This window comes from Ambystoma mexicanum, chromosome 7q, assembly GCF_040938575.1.
Source record: "Ambystoma mexicanum isolate Mex_15411 chromosome 7q, UKY_AmexF1_1, whole genome shotgun sequence".
Taxonomy (NCBI): domain Eukaryota; kingdom Metazoa; phylum Chordata; class Amphibia; order Caudata; family Ambystomatidae; genus Ambystoma; species Ambystoma mexicanum.
In genome coordinates, this window is record NC_090941.1 from 1,123,222,897 (window position 1) to 1,123,240,920 (window position 18,024).

General features: G+C 41.1%; 1 protein-coding gene across 1 annotated transcript in view; it reads right to left on the bottom strand.

Moving 5' to 3' along the window:
- LOC138528208 (pepsin A-like) overlaps positions 1–18,024 on the bottom strand; it is a gene marked incomplete at its 5' end in the record, with an annotated part of 200,039 nt that overhangs the window by 47,582 nt on the left and 134,433 nt on the right. Inside the window, one exon of the mRNA XM_069639665.1 lies at positions 1,910–2,029. Coding sequence (XP_069495766.1) covers positions 1,910–2,029 — 120 coding nt within the window. The remainder of the gene's footprint in view (positions 1–1,909; positions 2,030–18,024) is intronic.

Genomic DNA, 18,024 nt, shown 5'->3' on the forward strand with positions numbered 1-18,024 from the left:
AAATATATAAGTTTGCAACTTCTTTGAGCAATATTTTTTGAGGACTTGGAGCACTGGCAACTCTGAACTGTACTATCTAAGGACTCTCTATTTAGTGGCAGCTGGCAGCGCATTCACATGGTGAAACAATTCCTGTTTTTTTTATTCTATCAAGCTCCTCAACGTTTCCAGTCCCTTCATCCCCAGAGACAGCTGCCGCACCATCGTGCTTGTGCGTATCGGTTCTAGATTGGATTACTGAAATGATATGCTGGGTCCTCCTCCCATAATGTCAGGAAGTTGCATGTGATCCAGAAGAATGCGCTCACGGCTGCCCTGAATATCCCCTGGCGGGATAACATATCGACTGCGAGAAGGAGTGTGCACTGTCTACCATTTACAAGCGTATCATCTTTAAAACCTTAGCAATTACACACAAGTGCCTCTCGAACGTCACCTCAAGATACCTTTCACAAAAACTCACGAAAGTTAACTTAATGAGACCTACCCAGTCCATGAACACTCATCCCCTTATCACCCTAGATTCAGGCTGAAAAGATCGGAGGGGCTGAGCTTCCCAGTCATAGCCACCAGGAACTAGAATGCCTTACCCCCTTTGCCTAGATCTGAACAATCCTACTGGGTCTTCCTCAAATGAAGACCTTGCCCTTCAGCCATGGTTTGACACTGGCACCTGCTAGTTTACCCAGTAACTTACTGATTTTGCCACTCTGTGGCCCTGATGTAACTACCACTTGTTTATGAACAACTACACTGCTGCATATATCCATGTAACAGTTGCACATAGCGACTTGATGCCTACTGGTTTAGTGTACTTTACAAATACCAAAATAACATTAAAATGAATGAAACTAGCAAAAGTAGCCATTCTCCGAACGGGTTCTGTAGGCAGACCTGATAACACTCTTAATCATTTTAGAAAATGAATGATCCTGTAGGTTGCTGTTCCGCCTTACCCTGGTGTAGTGCATTTTGTTTTGGTGCAAATATCTCAGAAATTGTGCATCCTTGAGCCTTGAAAGGTGGTGTTGGGATCAGTTGAGGAAGAACATTTTTTCTTTCCCTTCCCAGTGAACATGGCTTACGGCTTCGCCTGCAGGCATCATCTGGCAAAAATCCCCAGCAAAAATAGTTTCACCTGATGCAGCAAGCATTTGGGTTTCCCTTCCCGGTGAACATGGTTTACACATTGTAAAAGTTGTTTATAAACATAATTTTGTGTTTCCCTTCCTGGTGAAGATAGTTTATGCTTCGTCGATGGGCACCATCTTGGAGAAATTCTCTGGAAAAATAATTTCACCTGATGCACAAAAAATGTAGAAACTTCTGGAATTGTGCCTGCCTTCACCTTCACCTCTCAGGTCCATTCGCCTCTCATACATTTTTTGTTACCCTTCCCAGTAACATGTAAACATGTCCTATGTCTTCGTTGGCAGACCACAAACTTACAAACATATTTTAACCCTTGTTGAAATCCAGTGAGAGGGAAATGGGGTGTCCAAATGCCATGTAGCCAGTAATGTGTGGAGGCTCCTAAGAGGTATCTATGCAAGAGTTGGTGCCGATTGGTGAAACAGTGTGGAATTGTATATGGAACAACGCTTTGCCAAGCCACACAAACCCATAAACACACACACAACTTTTGACTTTTATATACATAGATTAGAACTTATCAAGGAAAAATCAAAAACACAGTGAGGTGGGTGGGGAAGTTGAACTATTGCATAGGGGTTCGCTGAAGAAGTGTACCTTATGGCCTTGTTTCTTGAACACAGAAATGGTGTGAGTACCTGGAAACATGACTGCAATGCAGTTACTGGCAACACAGAAAACGTTTCCACTATAAACGTGTTGGCTTTGTTGATGATTGCTCCCTAATGTGGATGCTTGAATTGTTTCTGTACTGTACCTCTCCAGGTCGATTTGCCAATATTTTTGCACGGTAACCGGTACCCAGTTGAGTTTTCCTGTATAGTACGAAGGGTCATATCCACCAAACATTATTGAGCTCCCAGGTTCTGAACTTTCACTGAAAGATAGAGAATTGATTTTGCTTTATACATGTATAGTGGATATCATGACCGACGTGGCCAAAAATGTATTTCAGTATTCATTATATTATATATTAAGTCAATCTCACAAATAAAATAACCATGCACAATTTGGATACAGAATATTTGCATAGTTCATTGACATAGTCAATAGATTGCATTCAAATATTTTGATGTCAGCATTTTATACAGTTCATTCAATATTTGATCTATTAATTATTAAATAGAAAATGTGTGTGTTGCACAAAAGCTTGAGTTTCCATTTTTTGAATTGTAAAATAATTATGCAATTGCCAAATTGACAAACACACGGAGTAAACAAGAAAGATCCCCCACCAGGAAGAGTAGCCGGGTTCATTAGACATGGTTTTCCAGATAGAAGACACATAGTGAGATAAGCGTGCAGCTGTGACATTGATTGCAGTAGAATATGGCTTTCGTGCCCTGCCAGAAGGGTGGACATGGCCTTTAATTTAATGGCTTGCCAGCGCCGAGCTCTCAACTCGGGCTGTGGGCCGCTAAAGGCCATGTCTGCCCGACTGGCAGGGCATGAAAGACATTTGCACCGCAGGGTTCATACGGGGTGCAAATGGCTTACTCAATTTTTCATTAGCAGATCCGCGCTGATAGCAAAGCCAATCTCCATATGAAAAAATAAAAGATTGCCGCCGCCTTATGAAAAGGGACTAAGTCACTTTTCCATGTCTATGGTGGTGGACAGATGGGAAGAGCTATGGGATCGGGGTGCAATGCTCCGGTCCCTTAGGTTAGTGGGGAGGCCTCTCACAATGCAAATAGAAAAACAATAAGTGCTACCAAGGGAAGGGCCTCGGGTGGCTGGGATTGTGTATTCTCGCCCGCTGTTCCAGCCACCTCATTGGCTATGCGCCCTTCCCTGGGCGCAAATGAGTTTCAGTCTCTGAACCTTAACTCTCGCTTTGAGACTGGGGCCAGATCATTAACATTCCTTGAAATCACTTTATTTTGGCAATGCTGCCATAAAAGGATAACAACATAAATAAAAACATTAGAAATAATACAAATCTCAAGAACATTTACAAAAATTATATAAATACTAAATTACAAAATCTGTCTGTCCATGCCAATATAACTGGGTTAAAATACATCTATTATCAGTACAAAGATAAATAAGAAACAGTTATTTAAATATATTACAATCTTTTACATCCCCAGCTTGTTTCCTTAATTCCTCTTGGTTGTTATGAGCTAGACAGATGTGGGGCACCGTCACATAGAAATAAATGAAAAACACAGATGCCCCACTAGCTAGTGCTTGTCTAAAAAAAGAGAGCAGCGACCAGCTCACAAACGGGTCCTCTGCCCAGAGAAGATATAACAAAGCAGGTTGAGTTTGTGCAAATTGGCTGAAGATTTGTACTAGCGTTGTTGCTCTAAGGACTTTAAAGACTCAACAGAAGAGCACAAAATGCAGAGTATCCTCCTCTGCGTCGCAACCAAAGGGACACACTTTGCCATCCCGCCCCCATACCATCAGGACAATGTGGATCTTTTAGGGAGGCAAACAAAATGTGCTTGAGTTAGAAAGTTTCTCTCGGCAGGATTATTTGCCCATAATAGATAGTTTTGGATTGGACTGGATTCTGGATTTCCATGGGGTTCTCTCTCTGGATAGCGGTTGGTGCTTACGCTGGGTCACAGCAGCTTTAGTAATTAATACAGGATTGGTCAGATGGTGTTCAGCGTTCAATTTCACCAACCACTTCCTCACTTGTCACAGCCATGGGACTTTCTTAGAGCCACCTCTGGTTGGCTATCAGTGAGTGTGTTACCCCAGCTTTTAAATGTACCCATAATCTGGCCTAGTGGAAGATTGGCTCCAACTCCATTTTTTATTGCCCAAAAACAGCATCCCTAGCTCGGTATGGGCACCATAATTTGGGGCAGATTGGGGAAGGTCGAGAATACGTTTTAAAAAGAAGTTCTCAGAGACTTGAATGCTTTGTGTATTTCCACAGCCCCATTTTTTGCAACTGATTTTGCTTTGCTTATATACGCCGTCTTTATCAAGTCTAGTGGCTTAGAACTGGACTTCGACATGATTCTCCTAATCCCCCCAAGAAAATGATTGAGCCTGGCCCCTTGCTTCTCAATCTGAGCCGCAGGTTTCAAGTTTGAAGTGAGACATATCCGCTGGTAGTCAATAGATATCACCTTCGGGATTATAACACCATTCGAATAGATTGGTGCAACGTTTGGGCTCTTCCTACTCAGATCACACGACATCGCAGCCGATTTGGCAGCATTAACCTTCAAGTCCAATGACATCAGAAAATCTGTATATGAGTATGGCAACACTGGGTACAGCTTCCAATAAATTTTTGGCACATCCATACTAGGTTGCATCAATGCCCATTAATGTACAGAGAGAACGAAACCATCACACATCCTTGTCATACTCCCATGTGGGCCTGAAAGCAAGGAGTGCAATGGCCAAAGGAACCCCTTCTCACAAAGATTGGCTACTTTTATGCAAACCAATCAACAAATTCATTATCCCCACGGGGCAGCCCTGTAACGCAAGCACAGCCCACAGTTTTCCCTGATAACCTTATCAAATGCTGTGCTTAGATCCATGACGGCAAGATATATTACACTTTAAATAAAGTGAGTTAGCCAGAAGCAGCTAGAGTTTTAGGATTTGCACAATGGTCCCTAGTCCTGGGCAAACACCCAAGTGTATCTCATGAAGAGTACCACTGGAATTACTCCAAGATTCAATGTTACCCAGCAGCCCTTTTCCAAAGATCTTAAACAGAGAGATGAGGAGTGGACTTGGTCTATACGAGGCCAGAGTGTCTCTTGGTCCCTTTTTATAAATGGGGTGAATTGTCGCCTTACCCCATGATTCCAGGAACTGCACCTTCACACACATGGCATTGAAACAGGCTGTTAGTACTGGGGCCCAAAATTCTAAATTTTCTCTGAACAGGTCAGCCGGAATGCTGTCCGATCCTGGTACACGGCCGAGTTTCTGATGGGAAATTGCATCTGCTACTTCTTCAATGGAGAATGACACCAATTGCACTTTGTCTCTCCGTTGCCTTATTTCTAGAGACTTAGGTGCATCGTCAGGGTCATCCACGCCCATTGCCACCTCAGAAGGGGTATTTAGGGTGGCAAAGTGCTTGATCCAATCTGCATCCGCCACATTGGTTTCTAACCCATCACCCAATCTTTTATGTTTGGGCCCCAAGGAAACTAACTCTTCCTTGCACTCTACGGCTACCTGCTCATGGTTTACTCTAGCTAACCTGATCAGGTTTCTGTTTGTCTCTTTCCTTTTTAGCAGGGCAAGCAAAGATCATGTTGCCTTCTTGCACTCCTTGTTAAACCAAGAAGCCTGTTTTTTCCGGCCAATTTCGATGGCCTCCTTCTGGAACCCTGCAGTCAATTTCCTGTATAAAGAATCAAAATCATCCAGGACGTTGGTTCCCCTCTGGGGTTCAACCATCTGCTCTAGCATATAGCTGAGGAATAGTATGGCCTTGTTATAGATCCTTCGCAGTAGTTTGTCTTTATTATCCGGTCGCCACCTTATCGTACTTGTGGTGCCCTCCCCAAGGTACAGGATGATACTATTCATTAACAAGATGCATTGGAACTGGAGAGAACACACCTGTCTGCGGAGGAAGACAGCTGTAAAGTAGATTGATTGGTAAAGTGAGAAAAATAGCAAGATCTGCCAAGCATGGACTTTTATTCTGGAACAACTCATGCCACTGAACCTTTGTAGGTATACCAAGATGGCCCTCCATTTAATTATTTATCTGAATGTTTATTTATTTATTCTAAGACTTTGTAAAGCACAATGTGCCACATGTTACACCTTCAAAGGGCTTTGGAGGTGGGCAGAGAAGAAGGAAGTGTTGCTGGAGAGAGGATTATTTCTAATGAGTGTCATGATTAACAAACAATATTCACCAGGCTTCTGCCAGTCTTCTTTATCACAGTTGCTCAGGTAGGTAAGTAGTCATCCGAAAGATGAACAACTGACCCGCAAGCTAAAAGAAAAAACAAACTATTTGTTTGAAATATGAACACTGAACATTGTTTTCTTACAAAAGCTTCTGCACTCACCAGGACATTCTGTTTTAGATGCCAATAGCTAAACCCCATAGTTTCAGAAAAAGAGAGGGTATAGGGATGTTGGACTCTCATGCACAATCAAGAGGAATCTACAAGTCGCCTTCTCAGACATCTGTATTATTACAGTCCCCACTCTAGGCAGAAGAACCAAGCGGGACTTCAATACAATAGAAAAGATCCAATGTAATATCACAGCCGAGGCAACCATGCACGAGCTACCAAATTCTCCCATGAATGAAACATGAAAGAGCCAGGAAGAGATGCTTAGTCAACTTTATTCTCCATGAGAACTATCATCCGAAGGTAATAATCACACCCGGGCTGCAGCAGCAGCTCTTCTCAAAGCCAATCAGACAGACAGCACCAGCTGTGGTGACAGGATGTGCTTCAGTGGGGAGGTGATATTGTGCAGGACTACCTGCAGAACATTTTTGAGAACGGGGACAGCTGCCGAAATATGTAATCAATGCTGTAAGAGAAAGAGCGGGATGTAGTCAGTGACACAGACTTTGTCCAAATCAAAGCACGATATTTACGAAACAGATCGATAACATCATATTTGGACGGAAAATATATAACAGTCAAACAACCGCAGAGGTGAGGCCAAAAAAACAGAAAATAGCATTCCCTTAGACCAAGTCTGAATAGATGAATACTTGAAGGTTCAAATACCTCCCTGTGACTTGACCGCCAGCTCAATAATCAAAGGGGAATCCTCACGGATAGAAAATCGATGGGTGGATCCTAGCTGTGCAAATCAAGAAGTCAGGGTTAAGCATAGATAGAGCACTCTTGCCAAAACCATCCGAAAAAGAAAACACAAACACAAAACCGCTAATGAGGAAAAGTCACTGTGAGAGAAATGAGAAATGGAGTGAGACAAATATCAGAGGTCCCCAGCACTAACTGCTAGAAGAAAGGGAACCCTGAACACATATTAATGATCCCTGCGAAACATTTTGTAAAAAAGAGGCACCAGGCATATTCTATTTTTTTTTTTTTTTTTTTTTTGAATTTAGCTGAGAAAATCAACTTTTATCAAATACAAAGCTTAGTTCATTAAATCTTCATTTTCAAAGAACAGTACAGTTAAGAAAGACATTTTACAAGTTACTAAATCAAGAACACCCACATAAGCACATATTAAAAAGAGGACGACATGTCCAGGCTTTGGATATTACCATAATATAAGACATCAATACGTTAAAAGTAAGATAAAATAAAATGCAGGTGGACTAACACGTTTCCCCTTCTCTTAACCCTATATAGCTTCTGCGCATCAAAGTTTAAAGACCCTGCAACCAACCTATTTTTCACTGTGCAGTTCACAACCTTACATTTAGGTCAGTATTCAATTTTAAGGCATTCAGAAAGTTATATGTGGCAATGCGGATACTAATAATTCTTGTGGCTAGAATAGTAGTCCATCTGTGCTCTTCTGCCATCCAGCCAAAAAGGGTTAGATGTTTCCAAAAACACTTGGCTCTGAGATCTATTAATGCTGGACATTCTACTATTAGATGTTCTAATGATTCTTTAATGTTTTTATTTGTGCAGAATCTACAAAAATTCAACTCATTCTCAATTTGTCGCCTCCTTAGCAACACTTCTCTTGTTGGAAACAAATTAAAGCGGAGACGTAAGATGCAAGATCGCACTTGCGGCGTTGGAGACCTGAATAAATAACTTTCTAGTTCTCCCAACTTTTTATTAGAAAAGGCACTGCTATTGAAGTCCTTATATCTAAGGCAGAGATTTTGGGTCTCAATCCAATCCCTCTTATGGATTTTATCTTTAGCCTTGGTTGGATTCATAATAAGGAGCTCTATGCTTATGTCAGAGTTGGCCAACATTCGCAAAATGTATTTTGTCCAGGTAGTCGCAAATTTATGTGACGATGTTAACATATACTTGGACAAAGTGGTAAGATTATCCATTTGTGTATGTACCAAACATTTGCGAAACAGGGCACATAATCGCCACTCATATTCCGCTAACAGCGACGTGAGGCCCAGCTCGTGTCTTACCCACGGGCCTGGAACGCATGGAGGTAAACTTAACACGGCTCTCCAAAATTTAGATTCTAATGTTATTAAGAAGGCAGATTTAATTATGTTCAACGTTTCCAGACCATATAATAGTTTGGGCAACACTTTTTGTCTCCAGAAAATAATTACACAACTGATTGAGAACTTGCCATATTTATATAGTAGAATTCTGGACTGAGAGATTGCTGACACTAATTTATTCTCAAGGGCTCTCATCTGGGAATCCATTTGTGTGGTTCCATCAACCAAAATGCCCAAGTATGGATAGTTCACAGCCACCTCAACACTGATACCCTTAATCATCCAGTTCATTCTCGTCCTTTTAGTCGCTCTGGGTGCATAGTACACAATTTGTGTTTTCTTCATATTTATAATCAATTCATTATCATCCAAATATGATCCCACAGCGTTTAAGAGACGTTGTAGACCTATCGGTGTTTTAGAAATTAAGACTAGATCGTCAGCATACCATAAGGCCCTAAAAGCAAGGCCGTTCAACTTCGGGGAATCAGATGCAACATGATTAATGGTGTGCATCACATCATGTATAAAAAAGTTGAAAAGGGCAGATGCAAGAATACAACCTTGCTTTAAGCCTCTGAAGGTATTGATGGCAGCTGACAGCAAGCCTAATACCGATAGCCTCACCTTAATGGATGTCTGGGAGTGTAGATCATAAATAATGTCGCACAAAGTAGCGGGACAATTTGCAGTTTGAAGTTTTTCAAAAAGCTTGACACGAGACACCGAGTCAAAGGCTGAGCTGAGATCAATAAATGCAAAATAAATTGGTTGATTGAGGGTTTGGGCCTGCGTCTTCAAGGCATTCAGAGTTAGTAAATTTACCGCCGTACCCAAGCCTGCAACAAAACCTGTCTGGCTCGGATCGCGATGATGGAAATCTAACGTCCATTTGACAAAGTCTCTCAAGACCAGCCGAGAGGAGATTTTTCCCGGAGCGTCAAGAAGAGCAATAGGACGATAATTGGATGGAGAGCCTCTATCTCCCTTTTTAAAGATTGGCACAATCAAAGAAGTTTTCCAGGAAGTTGGAACTTCCCTGGAAAGTAGAATTTTTTGAAAGATATTATTCAGAATGGCGGCCCATCTCGATGGGTTGTCATTGAACATGGCATTACTCAAACCATCTGGGCCCACTGCTCTGGAAGAGGATGATTTTCTGATAAGATCTTCAACTATATTCTCAGAGCACTCTAATTGCCATGAACCTGAGCACTGTTTCACATAATTATTTTCATCAAATTTGGCGTCTGCATAAAGCTTTGTGAAGTGAGCCAGCCATGCAACTTCAGTCACCCCACTCAATTGGTCATTGTTTCGGGTAGAATTTGTCGTTTTATTCAAGAGTGCCCATATTTGTCCAGAATTTTTGTTCTGGATGGTTTGCATAAACGACTCTCTATCGGACTGGAAGAGCGTCGCTTTCCTCGCCCTCATCCAGTTACGGTAGCGGAATTTAACGCGCTTCTGAATTTCTCTGCGCTCTTTCGATGGTAATCTGAGACAGGCCTTCAGGTCTCGTCTATAACGAGCTCTGGTTTGTTGGACAACCCGATCAAAAGTATGCCGATGCGGATATTTTAGATTTTTATCAGTGTGGATGTTTTTCATACTGGATAACACCTCCACATATGACTCCATCCCGTTGCCCAAACACTCTCTCGTGCCATTCTCAAGGTCATCAACCGCCTTCCTAGACCATCTAAGGCGGGTTTTTTTAACATTGGTATCAAGATAGTGTCGATACCACTGTTGTTTTTGCTCTGGCTCGTTTCGATTCTCCTGCCATACTACAGTTAATGGCAGGTGGTCACTTTCTTTTTGCTCTACAATCTTGAAATCCAAAATTTTAGAGAACAGTTCTTTGGTAACAAAGAGATAATCAATGATAGATTTAGATGTTCCTCTTTCCCACGTATGGTGAGGCGGGATATCTCTGGGAAACGCCCCATTTACCATAAACAGATTGTGGTCTAGTGTGAATTTTAACCATCGTGCTTGAGCAACAGAGATCTTCTTTACAGAAAAACAATCAAGGTTCAAATCCCCTACCACAATTGTAGCAATCACATTTTGATCTTGTGCAACCTTTTCTAGGATACTTACTAAATCTCTATAAAATAGATCATCAGAAATACCCATAGGGTTACGATACACATTAATTAGAGCAAAGGTAATGTTAGAGTCGGAGATCTTAACCAATTGAGAGAAATTATTAGGATCAGCCCATCTGTTTACACTCAAACCTTTGCTTGTCTTAACAGCCACCATAAGACCAGATGTCGGTCTTCCCTTGTTTCCCCCCACGGCTGGCAAAAGTACAATATCATGATCATCCCATACAGGCGGTTTTAAGAGCCAGGTTTCCTGAAGGACCACTATATCAAACTGATTTAAAAAAAGGTTTGAGGACCATTGAAGATGAGTATGTCCCCTTGTATTCCAGCTAACCAGAGTCAGGGGACTATAGTTAGGTTCTATTAATGGTTATGTCCTCGAATGTATCACGTCTACTTGGCGCGGTTTCTCAGTAGGACCACAGTAAGAACAAGAGCAGACGGCCAAGCATCCTTCAACTTCATACGCAGCTCAGCCTTTACGTTCTTCTATTAGACGTTCGGGGTCTTGAGCTATCAAGAAGCCCATCTTGAACAAATCCATTTTGGCCTTCCAAATCAAGTTCAAAACCAAGCCTGACTTAATCCACAAACGAACAATCGACAGATTCTGATCACATACAAATTCCACTTGATCAATATCATTTGACGACACATCTTGTAAATCATGCACATCCCCAAAAATATTAAGAACACTGGTTCTAGATAAGTCGTATTTTTCAAAGGGCTCATCTCTACATTTCATGATCAAAGAATGACAATTTGCAAAGGTGTTTTTGCGTTGACGGGACCCTGATTTTTTGAACTGATTTTCTTGAAAACGTACTGATTTTGGTGTAGCCAGCATGTCAGTTTTATCGTGCAAAGCTGAGGTTACATGTAAACCTTGCGCGACAGCCAGATGATTATTAGTGCTAGCAGACACTGTTGCTTTAGTGCAGTTCATTTCTTCAGCTTGCGAGCTATCTTTTTTTGAATGTGTTACTTCATATTTAGTTTTTACTAGGGCTCTAGATTCCATGTCATAGCACTCATCATGCTTTCTCATAGTTCCTACAGGTTCGCTTGTAGTAGCCTCTATGAATCTAGTATTTAGGTAAGCATCAACCGCTGCTCTAATAGAGGTCATTTGCCCCTGAATATGTGATTCTTCGGCAGTTTTGTGCCGAAGAAGTTGTTGGTCATGAGAATTGATTTGTGACAGAGATTGCGCTTGGCTATTCAGCGCAGAGGAGCTTACTTGCACCACTTTCCTAACGGGCTCAACCGGATCAATCAATTAAGTCAACGATTTCGTTAAGCGGGGCGTAATTCACATTATTTTTGTGATGACTATAAAGTGCATCATTCCTAGTTTCACCTTGATTGTTCCCAGCCCAAGTCTCTGTTGATTTAGAGGGTAGGCAATTCAAATCTTGTGACAGTGCTGCAGCAGGAGTAGTGTCAGAAATTAATGTGGGTTGTGTTAGTACTTCACTCACAAAATCCCTTGAATCAGCTGTCCTCAGTGTTTTGGTGTTCGTTTTGCTTATGGACGCAACTCTTTTCGTGCGGGCTAGAAAAGTGGTTTTGTGATTGACATTCTCCACTCGTGATGTTGATCTAATATTACGAGGTTTTTTTCTCTTTACGCTTCGATCTAAACTGATCCAAGAATCATTTATATTAATAGCCTCTGAGGGGAGCTGTTCTATCGGACATATTACATGTTCAAACAATGGGACGGCTGATACAAACTCATCTTGTTTAGAGCAGGTCATTTTTTTTTGTTGTACTTCATGTTGATTACCACTATTTTTAGTTGATGCCAAATCTAATGACATAGAGGAAGTCCATTCAAGGATTTGTTGTATTTGTTTATCCTGGGACGTGATTTTTGAATCCAAGCCTTCAAAAAGCTTGAACAAGCTAGCCAATGTTGTATTAACAGCAGCTAGTGTAATTTCGATAAGAGCAAGATTCTCTGTCCTATTCTCATGGTGACTTAGTTGAATTTGCCGACGAGGTGTTGGATATGCAAAGGAATCAGATATAGCCTTATGAGGGATTTCCACAATTTCTTCAAAGCTATCATTTTGATAGGAGTTTCCATGTATTGTGCTAATTTTTCTGGTGCTAGCATGAATGGAGATATTTGATATATCCATTATTGATTCATTATGTTCATTTACCGGCGAAAGTAATTTATTTTTAATAACTTGCTTACTCGGTGTATGAACCACAGTTAACAAGGTATTATCAGATATACTTAATATCGTACCATTACTATTGGCAGCCGGAGACATAATTTGTGGTGAAACTAAAGATAGAGGTGTTTTTTCGTTCCAGTTGGAAAGGTGAGAACTAGTTCCCACCCCATCTGTCTCATGAATGGTTGGTCGAGTAGATAAGACCTGACTTGCTAAAGCGGATAAAGTTACCATTTTTGAAATATGATTGTTCTTGGGGCATTGGGATGTAGCTGAGGGCCCCTCTGGCTGAACAGTTGTCTTGCCAATAGATGGTTTTTTAGTTTCACACTGCCCAACATCAGACATGCATGCTTTCCGTTTAGCACAGAAAGCTCGAATGTCTCTATTTGGAAATGGAATGCGTTGAGCCGGTGTTAAAACTATTGTTTTTTTCGATAATCGGGATTGTGGTGTAACTTTCACACCCGCCGGTGTATTCATTAAGCTAATTGTTTCCGGCATATTTGTTTTTAAAGTATATATATTGGAACTCATACAGGGACTGAAGATGTCTGAGGAAAGAAAATAAAAAGAAAAAAGAAAAAAAAAGAAAACAAAACAAGTAAAAACAAGTAAAGAAAAAAGAAAGATGAGATTAGGTTTCAGAAAAGTCACTCAAGATTCTGCAATCATAAATTCAAAAAAAAAAAAAAAAAAAAAAAAAAAAGCCAGCAGCAAACAGGTTGAATTGAATTAAACTGCAAAGCCTGTTATAGAGGCGTAGCTAAGGCAACCCATACCCTCTGGGTTGCGAGCACAATCTACACATAGAGTGTCTCCCCACGCCTCCCGCCGCACCGCGGTAAAGCGGGTCAAGCGGTACTTCAGCAAGGTACTTCTTGCTAGGTGCGCGCGCGCTGGTGCGCGTGCACTTTCAATATATAGCCAAGTCCAGCCCCTATAGTGGGCGAGTCCAAGTGAAGCAGGGAGTTCTATAAACAAATGAACCAAACAAATAGTTAAATGGTTATCCAAGTCCAAGTCCAGAGCCAGACTGTAGTACAGTCTAGGAAAATCCAGATGAAAGCTGACCTGGTAAATGGAGTTCAGTCACATAAAAAACAGCGTGCCGAAAGCAGCGTTCCGAAGCGGGTCAAGCGGTACTTCAGCAAGGTACTTCATGCTAGGTGCGCGCGCGCTGGTGCGCGTGCACTTTCAATATATAGCCAAGTCCAGCCCCTATAGTGGGCGAGTCCAAGTGAAGCAGGGAGTTCTATAAACAAATGAACCAAACAAATAGTTAAATGGTTATCCAAGTCCAAGTCCAGAGCCAGACTGTAGTACAGCCTAGGAAAATCCAGATGAAAGCTGACCTGGTAAATGGAGTTCAGTCACATAAAAAACAGCGTGCCGAAAGCAGCGTTCCGAAGCGGGTCAAGCGGTACTTCAGCAAGGTACTTCTTGCTAGGTGCGCGCGCGCTGGTGCGCGTGCACTTTCAATATATAGCCAAGTCCAGCCCCTATAGTGGGCGAGTCCAAGTGAAACAGGGAGTTCTGGTAAATGGAGTTCAGTCACATACAAAACAGCGTGCCGAAAGCAGCGTTCCGAAGCGGGTCAAGCGGTACTTCAGCAAGGTACTTCCAGGCATATTCTATTCAGGAGCAAATACATAATTTGATTCCAATGAAATAATTATGCATTTTAGGCTCAATTTCTGTCTAGGGCATGTCATGCTAAAATCATGGTAATTCCGATATATTACACAGTATAAACCACAGACATGTTTGATTTTCAGTTATGGCTCTCTAGTACATCTAATCTGAGAACATTGATCATGTGATATGGTCACCAGCATTGAAACAAGTATTCCACTTAAAAATGATAAAACTCATTTTAGTGGAGATGCTTGACTTAAACCATTTAAATGGGACAACACTTAAGAATGAGGTTGAAAATGTAAGCCTACTAACTGAGGCACAATCAACCAGACTATATAAAACAAAAATATATTAATATGTAAAACAAAAATAATATTCTCATTAGTGAACATCCAGTGAATTTCTCGAACAACGATGGTGTTAGAAGTAGGTTTGATCAATCTGTAGCTTGGAATTCGACAAACAAATCTCACTTTTGTCTACCTCATTAGATCTCTGGAAGTGAGCCCTGGCCAATCATGATGCTCGGAGCGCAGGCTATATTGTCTGTTACAAGTCCACTTTCTGATCACTGTGGGTGCTGCCAGCCAGTATCCCCTTTACTTCCCACTCCTCCTTTCCTAATGTTCCCCCACCTCTTAGCACACACATAGTTTCCTACGCGGGTGCTAAAGGTGTGTATTTAAAAAAAAAAGAATGTTACCTTGCTGCACGGCCCAGCACCATGCAATAGTTTGGCCGAGTCCATTTTCAAAGTAGATAACGTGACAGACATCAACATTAAAAAAATACTTCGGAAAAATGGTGCAGCACCGGGCCGCGCAGGTGGGTTTCTTTTTGTTAATACAGGGCCTGCAGTATCGGCCCTGTAGTTATGGTTAAGTTGCTGAACCCATAGGAAGAACACTTTTTGGGTGGCTTAACATCACCGCCCCTGGACGAATCCTCACAAAACTTTGCAGAAAATGTATATGGCCCCATCAGATCGATCCTACGAAGGTTGGTCAGGTTTCATCAAGGGGGGGGGGGTTATTGGGGTGTCCCAAAATGTGTGGTTTTTCCCATAAACGCAATGGAAAAAAAATAAATTGCTCATGCCTACAGCCCAAACCGCTAGATGGATTTTCAACATATTTGTGGAAGGAGTGGCAGCTTGGCCCTGAAAGCTTGCTTTTGTAAATTTGGTGTAAATCCGTCCAGTAGTTTGTATTAAAACGACCAAAAAGTAGGTAAAAAAAACAATTCATGATATTTGGGTTTGGTCCGCGGACTCACTTCCCTGTTCAGTCTGCAGAAGGGCCTCCAATTGGTCCAGAGGGAGGTGTGATGTCCGCAGATGCCGGACGCGCCCGCTGATTGGGTGGTGAAAAGCATGAGGTGCGTCAGATTTTCAGAAACGCCTGCCATGTTGGATCTGTGGACAGCGTGCTGGGGAAAATGTCTGGAAAACACATTTTGGGTCATTTGGTGGTGGAAAGAGGGGCTGGGAAGGGTGGGTGAGTGGACAAAAGATGATATAGGGCTGTTTCTGTTGGTTGAAAAAGGCCAGGCAGGTGTTGCAGCTCTCCACGGACACTGTGGTAGTTTGCAGACAGTGCTGTGGACAGACAGGCTGGAAAAGACATTTGGGGTCATTTGATGGCTGGAAGAGAGCAATGAAATGACAGAAATGGTAGGGAAGTGTAATGAAGGTAATGTGGAGCTTTTATTAGGTGAAAAATTGGTTTGGAAATGCCACCCAGTCCGCAGTCAATTTCGGTGTCCATGGACATCATTTTGATTGCAGGGGGGTCAGGGTGAGTTTCATTAGTTGACGGTGGATGGTACGTACTTTATATATAGTTAATTGTATTGCAGTGGTTGTGGTCTAGGGTACATACTTGCTATGTAGTTAATTATATTGTGGAGGTTGAGGCCAGTGATCTGATTTTGGGGGGCATGGCCGAAGGCCATGGCCCCAAGAATATGTGCAGTGGGCACAACCACCACAGTAGTAATATGTGTATAGTAATTATAGGTGATGTAGTAGGAGTATGGCCATAATCACCATAGTAGCAAGATGTGTATAGTAATTGTATTGTAATATGGAGGAATTATGTAATTGAACTGTATATGGAACTTATGATTGTAGTACAATTGAGGATAATGCTCATAGTACATGTATTTGATTATAATTGCTGGGATTACTTAATGCTGTAGCATTATGAAGCTGCAATCTCTGGTTTATTGTTTGTGGAAAGAAAAACAGTACAATTGGTTCAGCATGATAGTTCAAAAGCTGTAGTTGAATACAGTTTTAAATATATATATTTTTTTTTTTAGACTTACATTCTAAGTACTATATTTGGAACAACATTAGTGTATGACACACTACTGTTGTAATGACATTAAGTAATCATTGTGTCATTGGAAAAACATATGTACTGGATTTAAACAATGATTACAGTTACGTGAGTGTAAGGGGGATAGTACGTTTGTTTGAAGTATGTTGTGATTAAGGGAATGCTTGAAGTATTTAGATAAATGCTGGCGTTTTCTATCTACATTAGAGTTTAGAAGATGCTTTGTCTTAAAAGAATTGAGATGGTGTATTTGAAGTGCTTTGCAATGAAACATGGTTTTCAAGTAGTTAGATACCTGTTGGCGTATTCTAACTAGATTGACTTTCAAAAGTACTATTGCAGTATTATGGATGTAGTTAGATACGTTTTGACATATTCTAACTGTTTATTGTGCTACTGCAGTTTAGTGACTACATTTGGGTTGCAGGAATATTAAGTAGGAATTTGTTAAATGTGCTTGTAACTTATGCTTTGGAGTAACTGAAGTATTGTTACATTCAAACAAACAACTTGCTTTTTTGACATATGCAGTGTAGTGCCCTGAAGTGGTTGTGGCACGAGTGTAGTATACTATACCTACTGTTGTGAAGGTTTTCTTTCCAAGAGATACTTGGCCGTGTGTAAAGCCTGTAAGCGTACAGTTATTTTTGGTACCATCTGCATGGTACCTTAGAAGCATTAGTATGACATGTGGCTATGTGAATATATTTGTATGGTAGAACGATTACCTGAATTGCAAAAAGGGGATAATATACCATGTTTTGCATTCTGCAGAAGCTGATGAATTGGCAGGATTCAGAATTGTTTGGTTTGGAAATCGTTCAACAGGGATGTGGTCTTGTGAAACATGATTGCAGAGAGTGCATTTATGTTTCCACGTGTACGAAATCTGGAAGATTTCATTTATAGGTATTTTTTTGGTTTGCAGTACTTGTATTAAGCACATTAAGAATTCTTATGGATCTTCCTGTGTGTTTATGGTAAATGATATCATTCCCGCACAGTGGCCCGATCTGCTTTATACCTGAGACACTGCAAGTGTTGTCAGGATTATTTGTGGCATTTATGTGAAGGATGAGCATTTGCAAACACAACTGGTCCGAGCCGTTTAGGTTAATGTTGTAAACAATTGGTGGCAATTGAAATAGAACATTAATTGTCACATTAGCATAACAATGTACTCCAGTTGTGTTTCTGAATTTAAATGGACCAGAGAGTTCTGCTTGTGGATCATTTGATGGGCCTGCAGATGTTTCTGGAGAAGAGAGATTTGTGTGTTTCTTTTTTGATGGATGTGCACGTTTATATTTATTTATTTGGTTATTTATATGGCACACCTAACCTGGAGGTATCTGGGTGCAAGAATACAAGTTACAATTATAGTACAAGATGTTTCATTACATGTAGCAAGATACATAATTTGAGCTGGAAGACAAATTACAGTACATACGAATAAAAATAGTTAACATTACTGTTTACAGTGTGAT